Genomic DNA, 17,273 nt, shown 5'->3' with positions numbered 1-17,273 from the left:
TACTAATATGGTGGCCTATGCACTTCCAATTGTGGATGATAATGTTCCTTACACTTTCAAAGAAACAATGAGGAACTCTGATTCAGACAAGTGGAAAAGAGTGATGGATGAAGAAATGCAGTCTCTTCATCAGAATCAGACTTAGGAGCTAGCCTAGTTGCCCAAGGGTAAGAAAGCAATTGGTTGCAAATGAGTTTATGTAAAGAAAGAAGGATTTCCAGATGCAAATAATGTTCTCTTCAAAGATAGATTGGTAACTAAGGGCTATGCACAGAAGGAAGGCATTGATTATAATGAGGTATTTTCTCCAGTTGTTAAATATTCTTCCATTCAAATTTTATTGGCTTTGGTAGCACAATTTGATCTTGAACTAGTTCATCTTGATGTAAAAATTGCATTTTTACATGGTGATTTGGAAGAGGAAATCTATATGACTCAGCCAGATAGATTTTAGGTTGCTAGAAAAGAAAATTGGGTAAATCGTTGTATGGTTTAAAACAGTTTCCAAGACAGTGGTACAAACAATTTCATCAGTTTATGATCGGTCAGAAGTACAACATAAATAAACAAAATCATTGTGTTTATTTTCACATACTATAAAATGGATCTTTTATATATTTACTCTTGTATGTTGATGATCTGTTGATAGTTTCAAAGAATAGGGAAGAAATCAACAAGTTGAAAAGTCAGTTAAATCAAGAGTTTGAGATGAAAGATCTTGGTGAAGCAAAGAAGATACTTGGCATAGAGATTCGCAGATACAGAATGAGAGGAAGAGTTAGATTATCTCAGAAACAGTATTTGAAGAAGGTAGTATAGAGTTTTGGCACGTTTGAGCAGTCAAAACCAGTAAGCACTCCTCTTGCTCCTCATTTCAAACTTAGTGCGACTTTATCTCCTAAATCAGATGAGGAATGTAAGTATATGTCACAGGTTCCTTATGTAAGTGTTGTTGGTAGTCCGATGTATGCAATGGTTTGTACTAGACCTGATATTCCATAAGCTATTAGTATGGTGAGCAGGTATATGCATGATTTGGGTAAAGGACATTGGCAAGTTGTGAAATGGATTTTGAGATATATTATGAATACGATTGATGTTGGTATAGTATTTGAGAAAAATAATACTATTGATCAACGTGTTGTTGGATATGTGAATTTTGATTTTCAGGTGATCTGGATAAACGTCGATCAACTATTGGATATGTTTTTACATTTGCTAATGGTCCAGTGAGTTGGAGGTCTACCTTACAGTCTACCATTGCCTTATCTACAACAGAAACATAGTATATAGCAGCTTCAGAGGCTGTTAAGGAAGCTATTTGGTTGCAGAGTTTACTTGAAAATTTGGGAGTTGTTCAAAAACACATTGTTGTGTTATGTGATAGTCAAAATGCTATTCATTTTACAAAAAACCAAGTCTACCATGCACGAACGAAGCACATTGACGATCGGTTTCATTTTATGTGGGATTGTTAGAATTGGTGTATTCCCAAGAGGGGGGGGTGAATTGGAAATTTAAACTTTTCTCCTAGGTTAAGTCAGATGTCAATATGATTTGGTAACCTAGGATCTTTCTACACAATTCCAAATGTGCCGATGAATAAAATATGCAAAATTTAAATTATGCACATCATTCATACCATAACATATACGTGCGGTAAATATAAAGTGTGAAAATGTAAACAGACACACGATATGTTATCGGGGTTCAGCCAACTGTGCCTACATCTCCGCCTCTAGCTTGCAAGCCCGAGGATTCCTCTAAAAACACACTTAAGGGTGGAGTGGCCCTGATTACAACCAGGTCAATTAGCATAGGGTTGACCTCAACCTTTACAACCAGGTCAATTAGCGGGGCTGACCTCAACCTACACGCCCTTAACAGGATGGCACACCTAACTTTCCTAACGGGGTCTAAGCCAATCTGGGACTATTTCAAAGGGCTGGTCTCCCTCTTCAAGCCACGCCTGGAAATACAACAATATTTGCTCAATCAATAAAATTGGTACAGTGATTGTGCTTTCGTGTAAAGTAGATATGTATCCAAATGCGTTCAGTCACATACACCACAAGATTTAATATGTAAGCTCAGTGTGGTCTAATATTTCAACTCTCAAATATATATATACTACTAGTGTAATTAGTGCGTGAGAGTATCAATCAAGCAATCTTTGTATCACAAGATATTCAACCAATAGGTTCACACAAAGATGTCAAGCAAGTTTCAAATGTATCAGTCTGAGGGATATATCAATCATGTAAATAGTAAATGACGTATATGTTTGGTTTGCAAAAGATGTATAGTCTTTGTATTCAACAAATGATATGTAAATAGATATTGCAACAAAGATCTATATTACAAACACAAATATCTTCTCAAAAATATATTAATATAAATCACACAAAATATTTGAGAATGTTTTGAAAATAATTTTGCAACCCAAAGACAAATATAAGTTTCCTAAGATATTGCAACATAAATGCAATACTCAGAAACTTAAGCAAGTCTTCTTAGGATAGGCTTATGAACAAAGCCCCCTAAGAACACTTAGGCTTAGCTATCAAGAAAATCATTTCAATCAAATAAACAAAGAGAGCAAACCTTTGAGAATAATCACTTAATCAACTTACAAAAGACTTTTGGCAATAAGAGAAGGTAAGTATGAGTGGTTGAGGTTTATAAATGAGTATTATAGATTTTTGGATTTTAAAAGAATTTTCCCCAATCAAATCTGTTAATCTTATGCTAATAATCCTAAATGAAGGGGTATTTATAGACACTCCATGAAATATAACCGTTGGGGACATAGCCGAGATTAATAGAAAATCTTAATGATGTTTTAAGTATTTTAACCTTGATAAAAATAAGTTAACCACGGTAAAAATGTAGGGCAACCTGATAGGCCTAGTTGACCAAAACTCTTTCGGTCGATCGAAGTTCATATGGCTCGGTCGACTAGGACATTTTTGAACTGGGGACTTGGTTGACCGGACGAGTATGTCCGAAGGATGATTTTCCAATTTACCGATGTTCGGTCGACCAAACTATTTTGAACTGGGCGATTCGCTCGACCAGACAATTGGGATTTCTCTCGAGGACCCTCGGTTGACCAGACAGTTGCAATACAAATTGGGCTCGGTTGATTAGGTGGTCAAATGTTTGACTCCTAGGAGGTTCGGGTGACCTGGAGTTTTTGAACTAACCTGATTCGGTCGACCGAGCTGTGGTCAATTGGTTGACCCAGACCAGGTTCGGTCGACTGGGGCAAAATGAACTGCCAAGATCGGTCGACCGAAAGTCCACCAAGTGTGCATTTCGGTCCTGTTTTGAATCACAAACACCCTATTCAAGAGCCTAACATTCATAGGTGCAATGGTGAGTGTCCTAGGGTCATTTCTGGGTCTTTTTGACGATACCGAAAAAATCTGGTGTCAATCAACCAAAGGGTAAACCTTAAGGTCATTTGCATTATGAGCTTACGTATTTAACCATGCATGTGGGGTGTGCAAGTATTACAAGCCAAAGACCCTAATTTACTATTACAGACCAATTACATAAAATAATTTTATATATATTACAATGTAGAGTAATTAAGTCTTCAATCTTCACTTGCTCTATGTGCATTAAGATCTGACAGTTTAAGTTCCTGCATAAATCCTTAAATACCCATTAGATATAATGAGTATTTGTCATTAACAAAACCGGGCATGACCTATAAGGTCAACAGGGATATTATTGACAGAGGTAAGATACTTCTTCAAAAGATTGCTACAATTAAAAATACTGCAGATATGTTGACAAAGATTGTGACAATAATCAAGTTCAAACATTGTATGGACTTGATCAATATCCTGCAAGTCTGAATATTTTTGGAAGGCGCCGATGATGTGGAACTCCAAAAAATGTTGGTAACTGAAAAATTTATTGAATTTATCGTCAAGGTGAAGATTTGTTATTTTTTGTCCCACATTGGTAGAATAATACCACATTGGTATAAAAAATTGTTTTGAATTTTTTGTATTATTTGCCCCACATTGGAGAGAAGTGTTTTTTGAACTTAAGGTTGAAGTTATATAAAAAGCTCAACTCTCAATTTGTAAAATATACCTCAAAGTTGTACTTTATTAAGAAGTAGTGGATTGATCGTCGACTCCCGAGGACGTAGGTAATTCTATACCGAATCTCATTAAATTCTTGTCTTGTTCTTTTTACTGTTTTATTATTAGTTTCCGCATTACTTTAATTTCTTATATATTTAATAGCATTGGTTGTAGTATTGGTGTTTGACACAAGCGGGGTGCCCGATACAACAATTAAAACATAAACTTCCCTTTATATTTCACAGAAGACAAGTCTTTTGAGAGGTGTAAATGTTTAGAGAATCAAATGCCAAGGAAGGTCCCTGGGATTTTTAAAGCTTAGGGGAGGTCAGCATCTTTTGCCCCAAACATTAAGAGTAAAAGACATTAACCTTTCATGAGATTTGGTAAAAAGACATTAACCTCCCTTAAGATTTCAAAACTCCTCAAAGACCTTCCTAAAATTTGATTTTTGGGACATTTATACTCTTCAAAACTCTTATCTTTTTGAAAGATATAAGAGAATATTAATATCTTCTTGACAATGTAGCGAAAAAATTTGTGCCTTGAAATTAAGACAAGAAAATTCTGTACAAATATTTAATTTTAAAATGATGGGTACGCTCTCTGTGGTTTTGCAATAAAGAGTAAGAAATTTTTCTGATTTGATCTCCTTAGAAGCAAATTTGCCAGTTTGAGAATTTGAGAAGCATGTCTTCGAATCAAACAACGAGAATTTTCTAGACGACAAATTTAATTATGTTAGAAGATGAGTTTGTATCCAATTTTCATGGGTGCAAACTTGATCATGAATGATGGATGTTTGAGTTAGGATCAGATTGTCCAAATACAATCCAAAATCTGTTGATATTTCTCAATTGTAGAAATTGTCAATGAGCGAAGATTAGATTGAGGTATGTCTTCTCTCTCGATTCTTCTTTTTGTGTTTCATTTCTCTGGAATCTTTTGAAAAATGTTGCAGAAGGTATTTAGAGGATATAACTAAAATTGGATAAATACATTAGGAAGAATTAGTCTTAAATTTATTTAATTTTGACCAATCAAATTAATTGTAGACACTTATATTTTAAGACAAACTTTAAGAGAAATTTGTAAAATTATTAAAATTTTAATTTTTTTTTGAGATTTTTAAAATTTTAAAAGAGGTTAATGATTTCTTTATCAAATTTCATGCTTCATAAGAGATGAATGCTTTTATCTAAATATAAAATTAGATATGGTTGAACCAAAATCGTATAATGTGAGATTTATCATTATTATGCTGGAAATATATATATATATATATAAAAAATATCCTTAGACATAAGTTCAAGTGGTAAGAAGTTTCACTAAATGGCATTGGACAAAGGTGAAGTGTGAGATTTAAACCCTGCCACTGCACATCCACGATTTAGGAAACGGCGTATTACGGCAACCCATGGTGATTGGTGCAGGTGTAAGAGCACCTAAAAACTACCCACAGCAGTGAGTCCATGTTTGCAACTTTCCATCTTTCCTTAATGGGAGCCTATTAAAGTATTAATTTCCATATGAACTTTTATTATTATTTTTTTATTTTATAATAGGTAAATTGCCTTTTGCCTAATCCGCTTAAACTTCATTGCGTTGACGTTGACGGGCATTAAAACGACCGACTTTCTTCCGTTTTGTTCCGTCTCTGAGTCCCTGTGGCCTTCTCCCTCCATTTCCGGGGAAAACCCTAGCTAGCTCCTGCTCTCACTCCCCCCCTTCCCCCAGTACTGAGATCTCTCTCACTTTCACCTCAACAATGTCGACCCGTTGGCTCCTCCTTTTCTTCTCACTCTTTGCTCTTCTTATCTTCGCCCACCTCTCGTCCGCAGCTCCCTCCAAAGAATCGCCAACCAAGGACGAAGATCTCGACGAAGACCTCAGTTTCCTCAAAGACGACGACGAGGAGGACGACGCCGTTGATCCATCTCACTCGAAACTGTTGCACGGACTAGATCTGGATCAGCTTGACTATTCCGACAACGAGGGCGCCGACGACTTCGATGATTTGGAAGACTTCGGGGGCGCCGAGGCCGACGATCACGATGCGTACTCGATGCCCGAGGTCGACGAGAAGGACGTCGTCCTTTTGAAGGAGAGGAACTTCACCACCGTCATCGATAACAATCGGTTTGTGATGGTGGAGTTCTATGCCCCGTGGTGCGGCCACTGCCAGGCGCTGGCGCCGGAGTACGCGGCGGCGGCGACGGAGCTGAAGGGCCAGGATGTGGTGCTTGCCAAGGTCGACGCTACCGAGGAGAATGAGTTGGCTCAGGAGTACAATGTCCAGGGGTTTCCCACTGTGTTGTTCTTTATTGATGGTGTTCACAAGCCGTACTCTGGCGCCAGGAATAAGTGAGACCTCTCTCTCTCTCTCTCTGGACTTGGGAACTGAAGAATTTAGCTCAATTTGATTGCCCTGATTATATAGGGAAATAGCAAAAGTTGAACTGTTGAACATACATTTTTTTTTTTTTTTTTTAATAAATTTGCAACAAAGAAAAAAACTACGGGAGCTAATGCTGACAATTGCTCTTACATGGATGATCCAAACAGAGTCGAAATGTATCAAAGTTTGCATTTTTATTAAACTTAGCTATGATATAATTTCACAACCATATCCTTTTCCTAAGTAGAATAAATCAACTGATTTATTGATCTTCGATAGTGTTTGTTAGCCGGCAGGTAGGTCTTAATGTGAAGTAAACTGAATCGATACATTGCCCGGGAAATGTGAAGAAGCTATTTCCAGCCCCCTGCTCCCTGAAAAAAAAAAGAGAAAAAGATAAAAAAGAAGAAGAAAATGAGATGATGAACAAATGAAGAGTTTACACATCTGGGAGGCTGATTAGTTTTGCATTTCCTGTGCAGAGAGGCTATAGTAACTTGGATCAAGAAGAAGATTGGACCTGGTATATACAACATAACCACAGTGGAGGATGCAGAGCGCATATTGACTTCCGAAAATAAAGTTGTTTTGGGCTTTCTCAATTCCTTGGTGGTATTTCCTTCTTCCTTTTAGCTGTTCCATGTTTAGTGATCTTACTTGTTTGACGGGCAACAGCCGGGTTATTTATTTATCTATTTATATATATTTTTTATCTGGTTACACGTATGGTCACTGCTGTACTTTTGGCATTATTGAAAGGATGATGATTGGTTTGACATGTTTTGATTGTGCAGTTTGAGCTGAAACTGTCACTTTTTATGTTAAGTCATTTCAAAATCAGTCAGGTGTTGTGTAGGTTCTTATTTTTTTTCTTCTGTCTGTTCTGTAATAAAATTTGCACTGCTGAAGTTATATTATGAGATTTTACCTTCTTTCTGGGTTCGTTCTTTTAGTTTTTTTGGGGGATGTCGCTGTCTAATCTTCAAAGGGATTGGACGGCAATATTGTTGATTCATGGAGAATGTCTTATCCTCCATTTGCTGTACTTCTGTTTAGTTTTTAATGAATTTTTGTTTTCTAAAAGAAGTAATGTTACAGAATTTTACGTGTTAAGCAACCACTTAGTCTAAAAGCTTAAGTTGTTAGGACTTAGGGGTTGGATCCGACAATGCATATCAGCATACCAAACTATTTGAAAATGCATTTGAAGCTTGATAACACTAATCTGATATCTTTACAATGAGCTGGTGCTATCTTGTGCTTTTATATGTGTTCTCTTTATTATGCTGACGTTAAAATTGTCAGAATTGGGATCCTATGTAGGATTGTTGGGGTGTCTGCAGAATTGGATTGAGGATCATAAGATTCTACTTACAATATAACATAAATTAAAAATTTATGTGAAGAAGAATAAGAACCTGCTGTCTGCAACTTCAAAGATGAACCTGATGTCTGCTGAGTGTGATCACAGGGATGAGAAACAAATGTTCGAGAACTTTCTCTTATTGCAAAAAAAAAAAAAAAATGGCCAATAGAAATTTATATTGGGCCTATTTTTTAAAGCCTAGGAACATAAAAAAGCCACTTCAGTTTAATAAGTAGGATTGGTATGATTCCAGTAGGGATCCCAACTCTACGATACAATCAATTCATTTGCAATTCTACCTGGTCTTGATTCAGCATGTGATTTGGATTGTTTGGCAAATATGGAACGTAGGATTGTAAATTCCTATAGTTTGGATCACAATTTTGATAAAACCATGGTTGACATGTTGATGCTGAGGCAGCATCAAGGTTCTGCAGCCATGGGAGAGATTAGAAGAAATAGAAGAGAGGAAGGGGAAGGGAGGAGAGAGGAGATACAAGGGAGAAACTCACTCACGTTCACTTCAATTCAAATTCAACAACAATTGCTACAACATGGCTTTCACACACTACTTATAAGAAAGTCTCTTCATATGAAAATTACTCATAAACCCCTAAAACTAAATTACATTACAAACATACCTCTAGAATATACCAAAGTTGTCAGAATTGGGATCCTAAGTGGGATTTTTGGAGAAGTCTGCAGGATTGGATCGTAGAATCAGTTCAAGAATCATAAGATTCTACTCAAGTGTAAAATAAATATTAAAAATTATATATGTGGAACTTTATGACAAGTCTTAAGACTAATGTAATGAATCTGCTAGTGTGAGTTGTATGATTGGATGAATTTCAACAGGAAATGGAATGAATGATTGAATGAAGATTTGCTGAATGCAATGAAAATGGAAATGAAGCTATAGGTTGGTTGGTTCGAGAGAGCCACTCTCCAAAGAAACAAAGAAACAAACAAATTCCCAATTTTTTAGCTGACCTCCTATTTCCGCTGGCCCCCCAGTTTTATACATAACAACTTGTAACTAACTACTTTGGAATTCCCTATGGGCTTTACTACACTTGGCCTCCATTTGGCCCATTTACACTAGGACAACAATAAAGCAGTAAAATTGATGTTGAAGACTCGAGACTTCGACCCAGTGCCCAGCCCCGCTTCCACGTGATTAACGCTCTTGGCCCACGATGACCCGGCCCATGGAGAGCTTGTCCTGCGAAGAGACGTCCGCCCGAGCCCCTCAAGCTGCTCGACATCTTCTGCTCGAGTCCCCCTGCGAAGTGCCTCAGCCTGCTCGGTCCACGTACAAAGATCTGAGCTCCTCAGCGAAGAACAACTCCTTTGTGTAAAGTCGTTCGTTCGTCCCAGCTGAAGAGCCGATCTGTTCGTCCAAGCCCCTTAGTCTGCTCGGACTCCCCCCCTTGGCTTGAGTCTTGTAATCTCCCTTCTGGTCGTCTGCTCGTAGCCTCCTGCCTGAGCCAATTCTCCTCTCTGGTCGTCTGCTCGGACTCCCGGACCTTCCTCTGTCTCGACCCGTAGCAACTAAAAACTTGGTTAAGTGTAAGAAGTTAAAAAACAATAAAACCATTAAAAAGTTTAGACATTAAAAAGAAGAAGATCAATAAAACAAGAAGAAGAAGAAAAAGAAAAAATAGAGCTCACTGTTGAGTCTTTCTTGAAGTTTTTCAAGAAGCAGATCTGTTTGGAAGCGTACCTTTGCAGCTCTGCTGGCTACTGGCTTGGTTCTTTTCTCCGCTGCTGCTGATCGAACAACAAGAACTCTGTCGAGAAGGACTGAGGTGTTCTTGCTGAGCACCAAAGAAAGAAGAGGATTGAGGACTCGGTTCTTGTCGAACAAGAACTCTGGTTGTTGAACACCAAAGAACTGCTGATCAAAACACCAAGACTGCTGCCTGCTGCTGATTGAACATGAGTCACCTGATGGAGGGCTCTTTGGTTGTCGAACAGGAGAGAAATTTAGGTGTTGGGCTGCTGAACTTCAAAGAGAAGTAGAGGACTGAGGTGTCGAACTCCAGGGTAGTCGGGTGCAGATTCCGCTGAACCTGTTCATCAAAGGGAGGCTGGGAGCTATTTTGCTTCGATTTTTGAAGACTTTGGGCCGAACATAAACCTTCTGGGGCCTTTGAGCCAATAAAAGCATGTTTTGGGCCTTATTATTGAAAAGTCCAAAGAGGGGGGGAAAAAAAACCAATATGGGTAACAAAGGGGGATTGGTATAATTCTACTTGCGATTCTACGATTCCGATTCTATCCTCATTTGGTTTGCAGAATCAATTTGAAGTAAGAAAGGAATCGAGGGAGGAATGAAATCAAGGTAGGAATGAAATTGCTTTTGGAATGCAATTACTGCATTTAGTTAGTATCATGCAATGACTGTAGGAATGCAGTTTCAATTTAGTTCCAACATTTGGTGTACTTCAATGGCTTCTATAATGAAATGAAAAATAAGCTATTTTTTATATAAAAAAACCCCCTAATACATAATTATCTAATTCTGTATTTTTATTTTTTATTTTATAATAATAATTTTTATTTGTGTTAATACTTTTTTTTTTGTTATTATTAATTTTTTGTACTAATTATTATCCTTAAAATAATAATAATAATTTTTTCCTTATTATTATTTTGTTATTATTATTTATATAGTAATAAATATTACTGTCATTGTAATTATTATAATTTATTATTATTTTTATAATAATTGTTGTCCTTAAAATAACAAGTATTATTATTGCATTTTTTTATTATTATTGTTCCCTTATTATTATTTGAATAGTAATATTATTATTATTAGTTTTTATTATTTTTATAGTAATAAATACTATTGTCATTGTAATTATTATAAGTTATTATTATTTTGTTATTTTTATAATAATTATTGTTCTTAAAATAAAAATAATTATTATTTTTGTATTTTTTATTATTGCTCTTGTTGTTATTATCATTTTAATAGTAATAAATATTATTATTAGTTGTTATTATTTTTATAATAATAATAACAATAAGTATTATATTATTATTTGTTGTTGTTTTTGTTTGATTATTATTTTATTATTATTTTCATAATAGTAATTATTATTAATGTAATTATTCTTTTTTTAGTGTAGTTATTACTATTTTTATTATAATTATTATCCTTAAAATGATAATTATTATTTTTTCTTTTTTATTCTTATTGTTCTTGTTGTTATTATTATTTTACACTAATAAATATTATTTTATTATAATTATTATAAGTTGTTATTATTTTTATAGTAATTATTATCTTTAAAATAATAATAATTATTATTTTGGCCTTTTTTTATTAATATTGTTCTTGTTTTTATTATTATTTTTATAATAATAAATATTATTGTTATTAGAATTGTTATTAGCTATTATTTTATTATAATAGTAATAATAATTAGTATTATTAGAATTTGTTGTCATTTTGAGGAATTTTTTAATTATAAAATGAGCCTGATTCCATGTGTATAAAATGGAAGGATCTTCCCAAGTTCTTGCATCTTGTCCCACATCACTTGTGTATAAAATTATGATATTTTTGAAAATCTGTTACTTTAAAGTCAGTTGAATATTTTTAGAGGCCTGTTCTTTAACTGATTTTTGTATGTCATATCTCTTATATTGAGCTGACATTAACACTTTTTCACATGCTACTTGATACAGTGTGGGAAAAGGCTTTTGTTTTAACATCAATTTTTTTTTCATAGGCAGATTTGGTTAAAGAAAACCAAAGGGTAAGAAGTAGAAAAAAGGCATAAAAAAAACAAGAATACAAAGAATGGGCTGAAATATAAAGATTATGAAGTATATTTGTAATGCCTTGAAGCAGCTGAGAAGAGAGCTCCTACCAAAGTAGATTGCAGTTGAAATTTTCGGAACGTTACCATTGCAGGCTTGAACATCTGCATGTGCAATAAACTTCTCCATGTTGTTAATAACAATGATGTTGAGGAAGACACTAGGGTTATTGTTCTAGAAAATCTATTCATTGGTTTGCATTGCTCCACATTTACTGAAGAAATCCAGCACTGCAGTTGGTAGAAGCCACCGGATTGCAGGGGGGAAAAAAGTAAAAAATGAAGGAAACTCTCAAAGCTTAATGGTCATGATAGTTTTGTTAAAAAAGTATCATTGATTTTATTGCCCACCTAATAGATATTACACTTCTTGGATTGTGAACTGTAACTGACTTTTAGCAGCCAACCACTTATTATGAAGAAAGCTTCCTTGAATGAGCTAAATGTCTTTCTTGCTATATAAGTTCCTTCTTTGCTATCCTCAACCTGCTTATAAAATGAGTTCACCAGAATCAGTCCACTGCAGATACTTTCATGGTCATCCGTCTGTTTTTGTTGAATTAACTTCTTTGCCCCAAATCTCTTTGCCAGCCGCGGTTGCCAGAAAGGTGACAACTTGAGAAAAACTTGTCCATGAGACTATGAGAGGGACACGACAATGCACTGCTAATGCTAGAAAATTGGGATTAATTTAGGGAGACTCTGATCATTTATGCTTCCTTTTGGTGTATGGTTGTTGTTTATGTTGCCAAGCAATTCAATTTCTTCTCCCTTGAATTTGAATGAAATAAAAGAAGTGGATATTTCAGATTTCTTTGTATATTCTTTAATCTTGAACATTTAGGTTATGTTTGGTTTGTGGAATGGACTATTCATAGGAATAGATTAGTTTTAGTAGGTTAGTTACAATTAGTTATATAATAAATTATGACAAATAATAATATGAAACATTTTATGAGTCCATAATAAGGAATAGACAAGGAATAACTATTCCTAAATTTCATCATGGGGATGTCTATTCCTTTCTTATTACATGTTGAATGAAATAATTAGGAATATATACAAGGAATAACCATTCCCTTGATTTCCAAAATTTAAACTATATTCCATCTTCTTTCAAAGAATAACTATTCTGCTGAACCAAACGAGCTGTTATTTGTTTGGAATTGTAGAAGCTAATGATTATTTCTCTATTTCTAAAATTTCATCACTCTATTGACTTATGCTATTGTCAGGGACAAGAAAGTGAGGAACTTGCTGCTGCTTCAAGACTTGAAGATGATGTCAACTTCTATCAAACTGTGAATGCAGATGTTGCAAAGCTTTTTCACATTGACTCTGAGGTTAACCGCCCTTCTTTGGTCCTGCTAAAGAAGGAGATTGAGAAATTGAGCTATTTTGGTTAGTTCTTTGTCGTCAGTGCTTTGTTCAATAATTCATACTCTTGGGAAACATTATTTTTAAGTCAGTTTTACGTTTTTGCAGATGGGAAATTTGTTAAGTCAGCAATATCTGATTTTGTGTTTGCCAATAAGCTTCCTCTAGTTACCATCTTTACCAGGGAAAGTGCCCCTGAGATTTTTGATAGCCCAATCAAGAGACAGGTAATATGGTACATCTCGTGTCTCAGTTGCAGCTTGTGAACAAGTGTGACACTCAAATGTGGTTTATACAATTTTGCACTGCTGGTAGTTACATCTCTAAAATTATTTATACCAGATGTTGCTATTTGCCACGTCAAACGACTCTGAAAAAGTTATCCCAACATTCCAAGAAGCTGCAAAATTCTTTAAGGGAAAGGTAAGATAATTTTGATTACAGAAGACTTTATAACTGGAGTTATATCCATGATTTTGGGATGACTGTTGGAATTAATTGTGCAAATTATCTTTCAATTCTTAAACTCAAATGGTTTTGCTTATTTCGTTAATTGTAGGTCTTAGTATTTGTTGGCCAGTTTACTGCATAAATGAGTGCTTTATCTAATAATAATTCTGTTGCTATTGTCTAACCTACGCATGATTTTGTAAACTACTCTCTCTGCCATATTTCTCCCTCTTCTGATGAATACAGGTGGAGTAGCATTGCTTCAAGAAAACAAAGCTATGCATTTGCAGACTGCTTATATGTTTCCTTGCTTAATGTCAGCTTATCTTTGTATACGTGGAAATGGACAAGGAAGAGGTTGGGAAGCCTGTTTCAGATTTTTTTGGCATCACAGGAGATGCTCCCAGGGTGACCTCCCTATCTTTCTCCACTTCACTGCTCTTTGCATGCAGTTGGGCTATCATTTTGAATTATAGCTGTCTGTTTCTCGGGTGAAATTAAAGTTTTAAATTGGTATTCATTTATCATGCAGGTTCTCGCATACACAGGAAATGATGATGGGAAGAAATTTGTTCTTGATGGGGAGATGACTCTGGATAAAATTAAGGTTGTAACTGTTTTATTCCCTCCTGTTTCTATTGTCTCTCCTTCAATGTTGGTTGAGAAAATAGAACCCGGTGCCAACTGCTAACCTTGTTTGTTTGAGAAGCTTGAAAAGAAGCATGATTTCAACTAACATTTGTGGATATGCTTCACCTGTTAGGCTTTTGGAGAAGATTTCTTGGAAGACAAGCTAAAACCTTTTTTAAAGTCGGACCCAATTCCTGAGGCTGTGAGTTAATAAATATATATTTCTATCCTTTCAACTTGATTTGTTTGTCATTTTCATTTTTCTAGCACCACCCCCTTTTCACATTTTTAATTGATGCAGAATGACGGTGATGTGAAAATTGTGGTTGGAAATAATTTTGATGAGATTGTTTTGGATGAGTCAAAAGATGTTCTTCTGGAGGTATCATTTGAAATCAATTATATTAAAAAGCCATTCTGAATTCTTCTCTCAGATATGGTGGTCATTCTAATTATGGATAGTTGGATTGAATGCAGATATATGCACCATGGTGTGGCCACTGCCAAGCGCTAGAGCCAACATACAATAAACTCGCCAAACATCTGCATGGCATTGAATCTCTTGTTATAGCAAAAATGGATGGCACTACTAATGAACACCCCAGGGCGAAGGTAATGGCACGGCATTTGCTAGTTAGCATTTGAAAGTGTGCAATAAACTTTCTTCTTATTTGATAGATGAGCCTTCATTTCTTATTGAATAAATATTGAATAGAAATATGTCCTAAATTTTTTATTCAATCTCTGCTGATAGCATTTCTGCTCTGATGACTAGACTGAAGCTCTTGGTTCAACAGACAAATTACTAAGACATTTATGTGCAAATAGAACCCAGTTACATGCTTTCTGTTTTGTTTGTGCAGCCGGATGGTTTCCCAACAATTCTCTTCTTCCCAGCAGGAAACAAGAGCTTTGATCCTGTAAGTGATGTTCAACAAACTAATTGAGGATGTATTTTTTTCTCTTACTGTTTATGCTTTTGCACAACCATTTGTTGCTCGTCCTTGATTGGATTTCATAAAAAAGAATAAATTGTTTCCATCTTGACAGATTAGCGTTGACACTGATCGAACTGTTGTGGCATTTTACAAATTCCTCAAGAAACATGCATCAATTCCTTTCAAGCTTCAGAAACCAGCTTCAACTCCAAAGCCAGATGGTTCTGTTGCCAAGGATATCCCGGAGAGCACTAGCGATTTGAAGGATGAATTATGAGAACTGTATTATTTTTTGGCTCCCATATCAGTTACAGGGATAATCAATTCAATGAAAAAAGTGCGATGAAGATGAAAGATGAATCTCCTTTCACCTTTTTTGATCCCTTTTTTTTTTTGGTGTGCTGTAATTTAGAAACTTTTAAGTTTAAACTATCTCGTGTCTCCCCATAACTTCTTTCAAAGAAATGAAAGTGAATCCTCTGTATTGCTTCAAATACTCTATATTGTCTTTCTTTGCTTGTGTAGACCTAAAGAGAGCATGTCAGGAATGTTGCAGATCTTAACATGGCTGAAGAGTATGAGGGCTGCAAACAAGAAGGGTTGAGCCTCAAATCCTTTGAAGTTAGATTGAGCGAGTTGGAGCTTTGGGTCAAGCCTAAAAGGTACTGTCTGATTCAGCTTGTTTAACGTGTATGACTGGAGCTGGACTTGCTGGAGTTGGTCTCACGTTAATAAATGAGCTAAATCGGAGTATAGCTTCAAAGTTCAATTTAAGCCATAGGATCAAACTTGAGCTCGGGTTGCTTCCATCATGTGAGTAATGGTTTCATCTAATAAACTATTAAAAAACACAAAAAATATTAGTAACGTGATGTTAATGCCCATTGAAAAATTTAGTTTCATTTAAATTTGGCTTGGAGCATGACTTTGATCAATTTCTATTAAATTTAAACAAGTTGCATGGATGAACGCCTATAATTAATTATTCGAAAGTTGTAAGAACAAGATGTAAATGTTCATTTAAAAAAAAATATGGTTCATTTACATGTTACTTTGAGCAATTTCCATTGAACTTAAACATGTTGCATGAGCGGATACTTATGATTTTACATGTTCAATATCCAAATGAAGTATGTATATATATATATATTAAACTCAAAAATAATGAAATCAATAAGGAAGGTTTCAGCAACATAGCCATTGCCTCAGTATATGTCCCAACTAAAATTAAAACGAGGGGAAAAAAAAAACCCCCAAAGCATTCAACAATTAAACATGTGTAGATTTAACTTCTGACTTGGAAATATATGAATTTTTGTACCCACCCATGCAATCCTCATGTTTGTTTTTGCCAAAAAACATGAATGAAAGTATAATTAAAGCGATGTCGTGTTTTAGAAAAGACATGCTTAATTAACTTTATGACAAGATTACAACTTCCATTGCAAATAAATAAAAAACAGAAGATATTGCAAACAAACTCATTAATAATTAACCTCCAAATTACTCAAATATTGACAAAGATGGTGTGAAAGTAGTACAGCTCACTGTACACAAAACAAAACATCAAACTTGGGGAAAAGAAGAGAACAAGAAATAAATAGTTATTCTTTTCTTTCTATACCATAAACCCTAGGTGCTAAACAGTCCCACAAATTAGAAGTTGAATCATATTGGTTGACAAAAATGTACAATATGGAGCAATGATTTGCCCAAATAGGAATGATTCATCTTTTATTTCACATGCCATGTTTTAGAACTTTCAAAAATACACATTAAATGGGGACCTCATATTTTCTTTGTGGTATACATCATATTTTGTATCAACACTTGTCGCATAGATTTTGAATTTGGAAAAAATTCAATATGATTTTATATTAAATTTTGTATAAATTCACACAAATACAAATCTAAGAACTAAAATTCATACTCCCAATCGTAAAGTATAGTATAAAATTACCCAATTATGTTGTTTCTTGCCTTCAAGAATAAGAACACTTTCTTCAAAATATACATCAACTTTTTTTCTAGCATTTTATATAAATCAAATTGTATCTTACCACCTTCATATTGGCTGTAAATTTAAGGCAATCAATAAATCCTATACACTAATGCTTTAAATGATTTTTAGCAAATTTTAATAAATTTAAATATAACCATACACTACAAGAGTTG

The 17,273-nt window shown here is 34.9% G+C and overlaps 1 protein-coding gene across 1 annotated transcript; it reads left to right on the top strand.

Moving 5' to 3' along the window:
* The first annotated feature begins 5,694 nt into the window (after nucleotides 1-5,694).
* Nucleotides 5,695-15,592, top strand: LOC131148992 (protein disulfide isomerase-like 1-4). Its single transcript, XM_058099001.1, has 12 exons — nucleotides 5,695-6,467; nucleotides 6,984-7,113; nucleotides 12,939-13,104; nucleotides 13,189-13,307; nucleotides 13,423-13,503; nucleotides 13,852-13,938; nucleotides 14,063-14,137; nucleotides 14,294-14,362; nucleotides 14,462-14,542; nucleotides 14,638-14,772; nucleotides 15,024-15,080; nucleotides 15,211-15,592. Exons 1-12 carry the CDS (start codon nucleotides 5,872-5,874, stop codon nucleotides 15,373-15,375), a joined length of 1,761 nt encoding a protein of 586 aa, XP_057954984.1. The 5' UTR covers nucleotides 5,695-5,871; the 3' UTR covers nucleotides 15,376-15,592.
* Nucleotides 15,593-17,273: the final 1,681 nt, after the last annotated feature.

Source organism: Malania oleifera, chromosome 2 (genome assembly GCF_029873635.1).
Source record: "Malania oleifera isolate guangnan ecotype guangnan chromosome 2, ASM2987363v1, whole genome shotgun sequence".
Taxonomy (NCBI): Eukaryota; Viridiplantae; Streptophyta; class Magnoliopsida; order Santalales; family Ximeniaceae; genus Malania; species Malania oleifera.
This window is presented reverse-complemented; position numbering and strand designations above follow the sequence as displayed.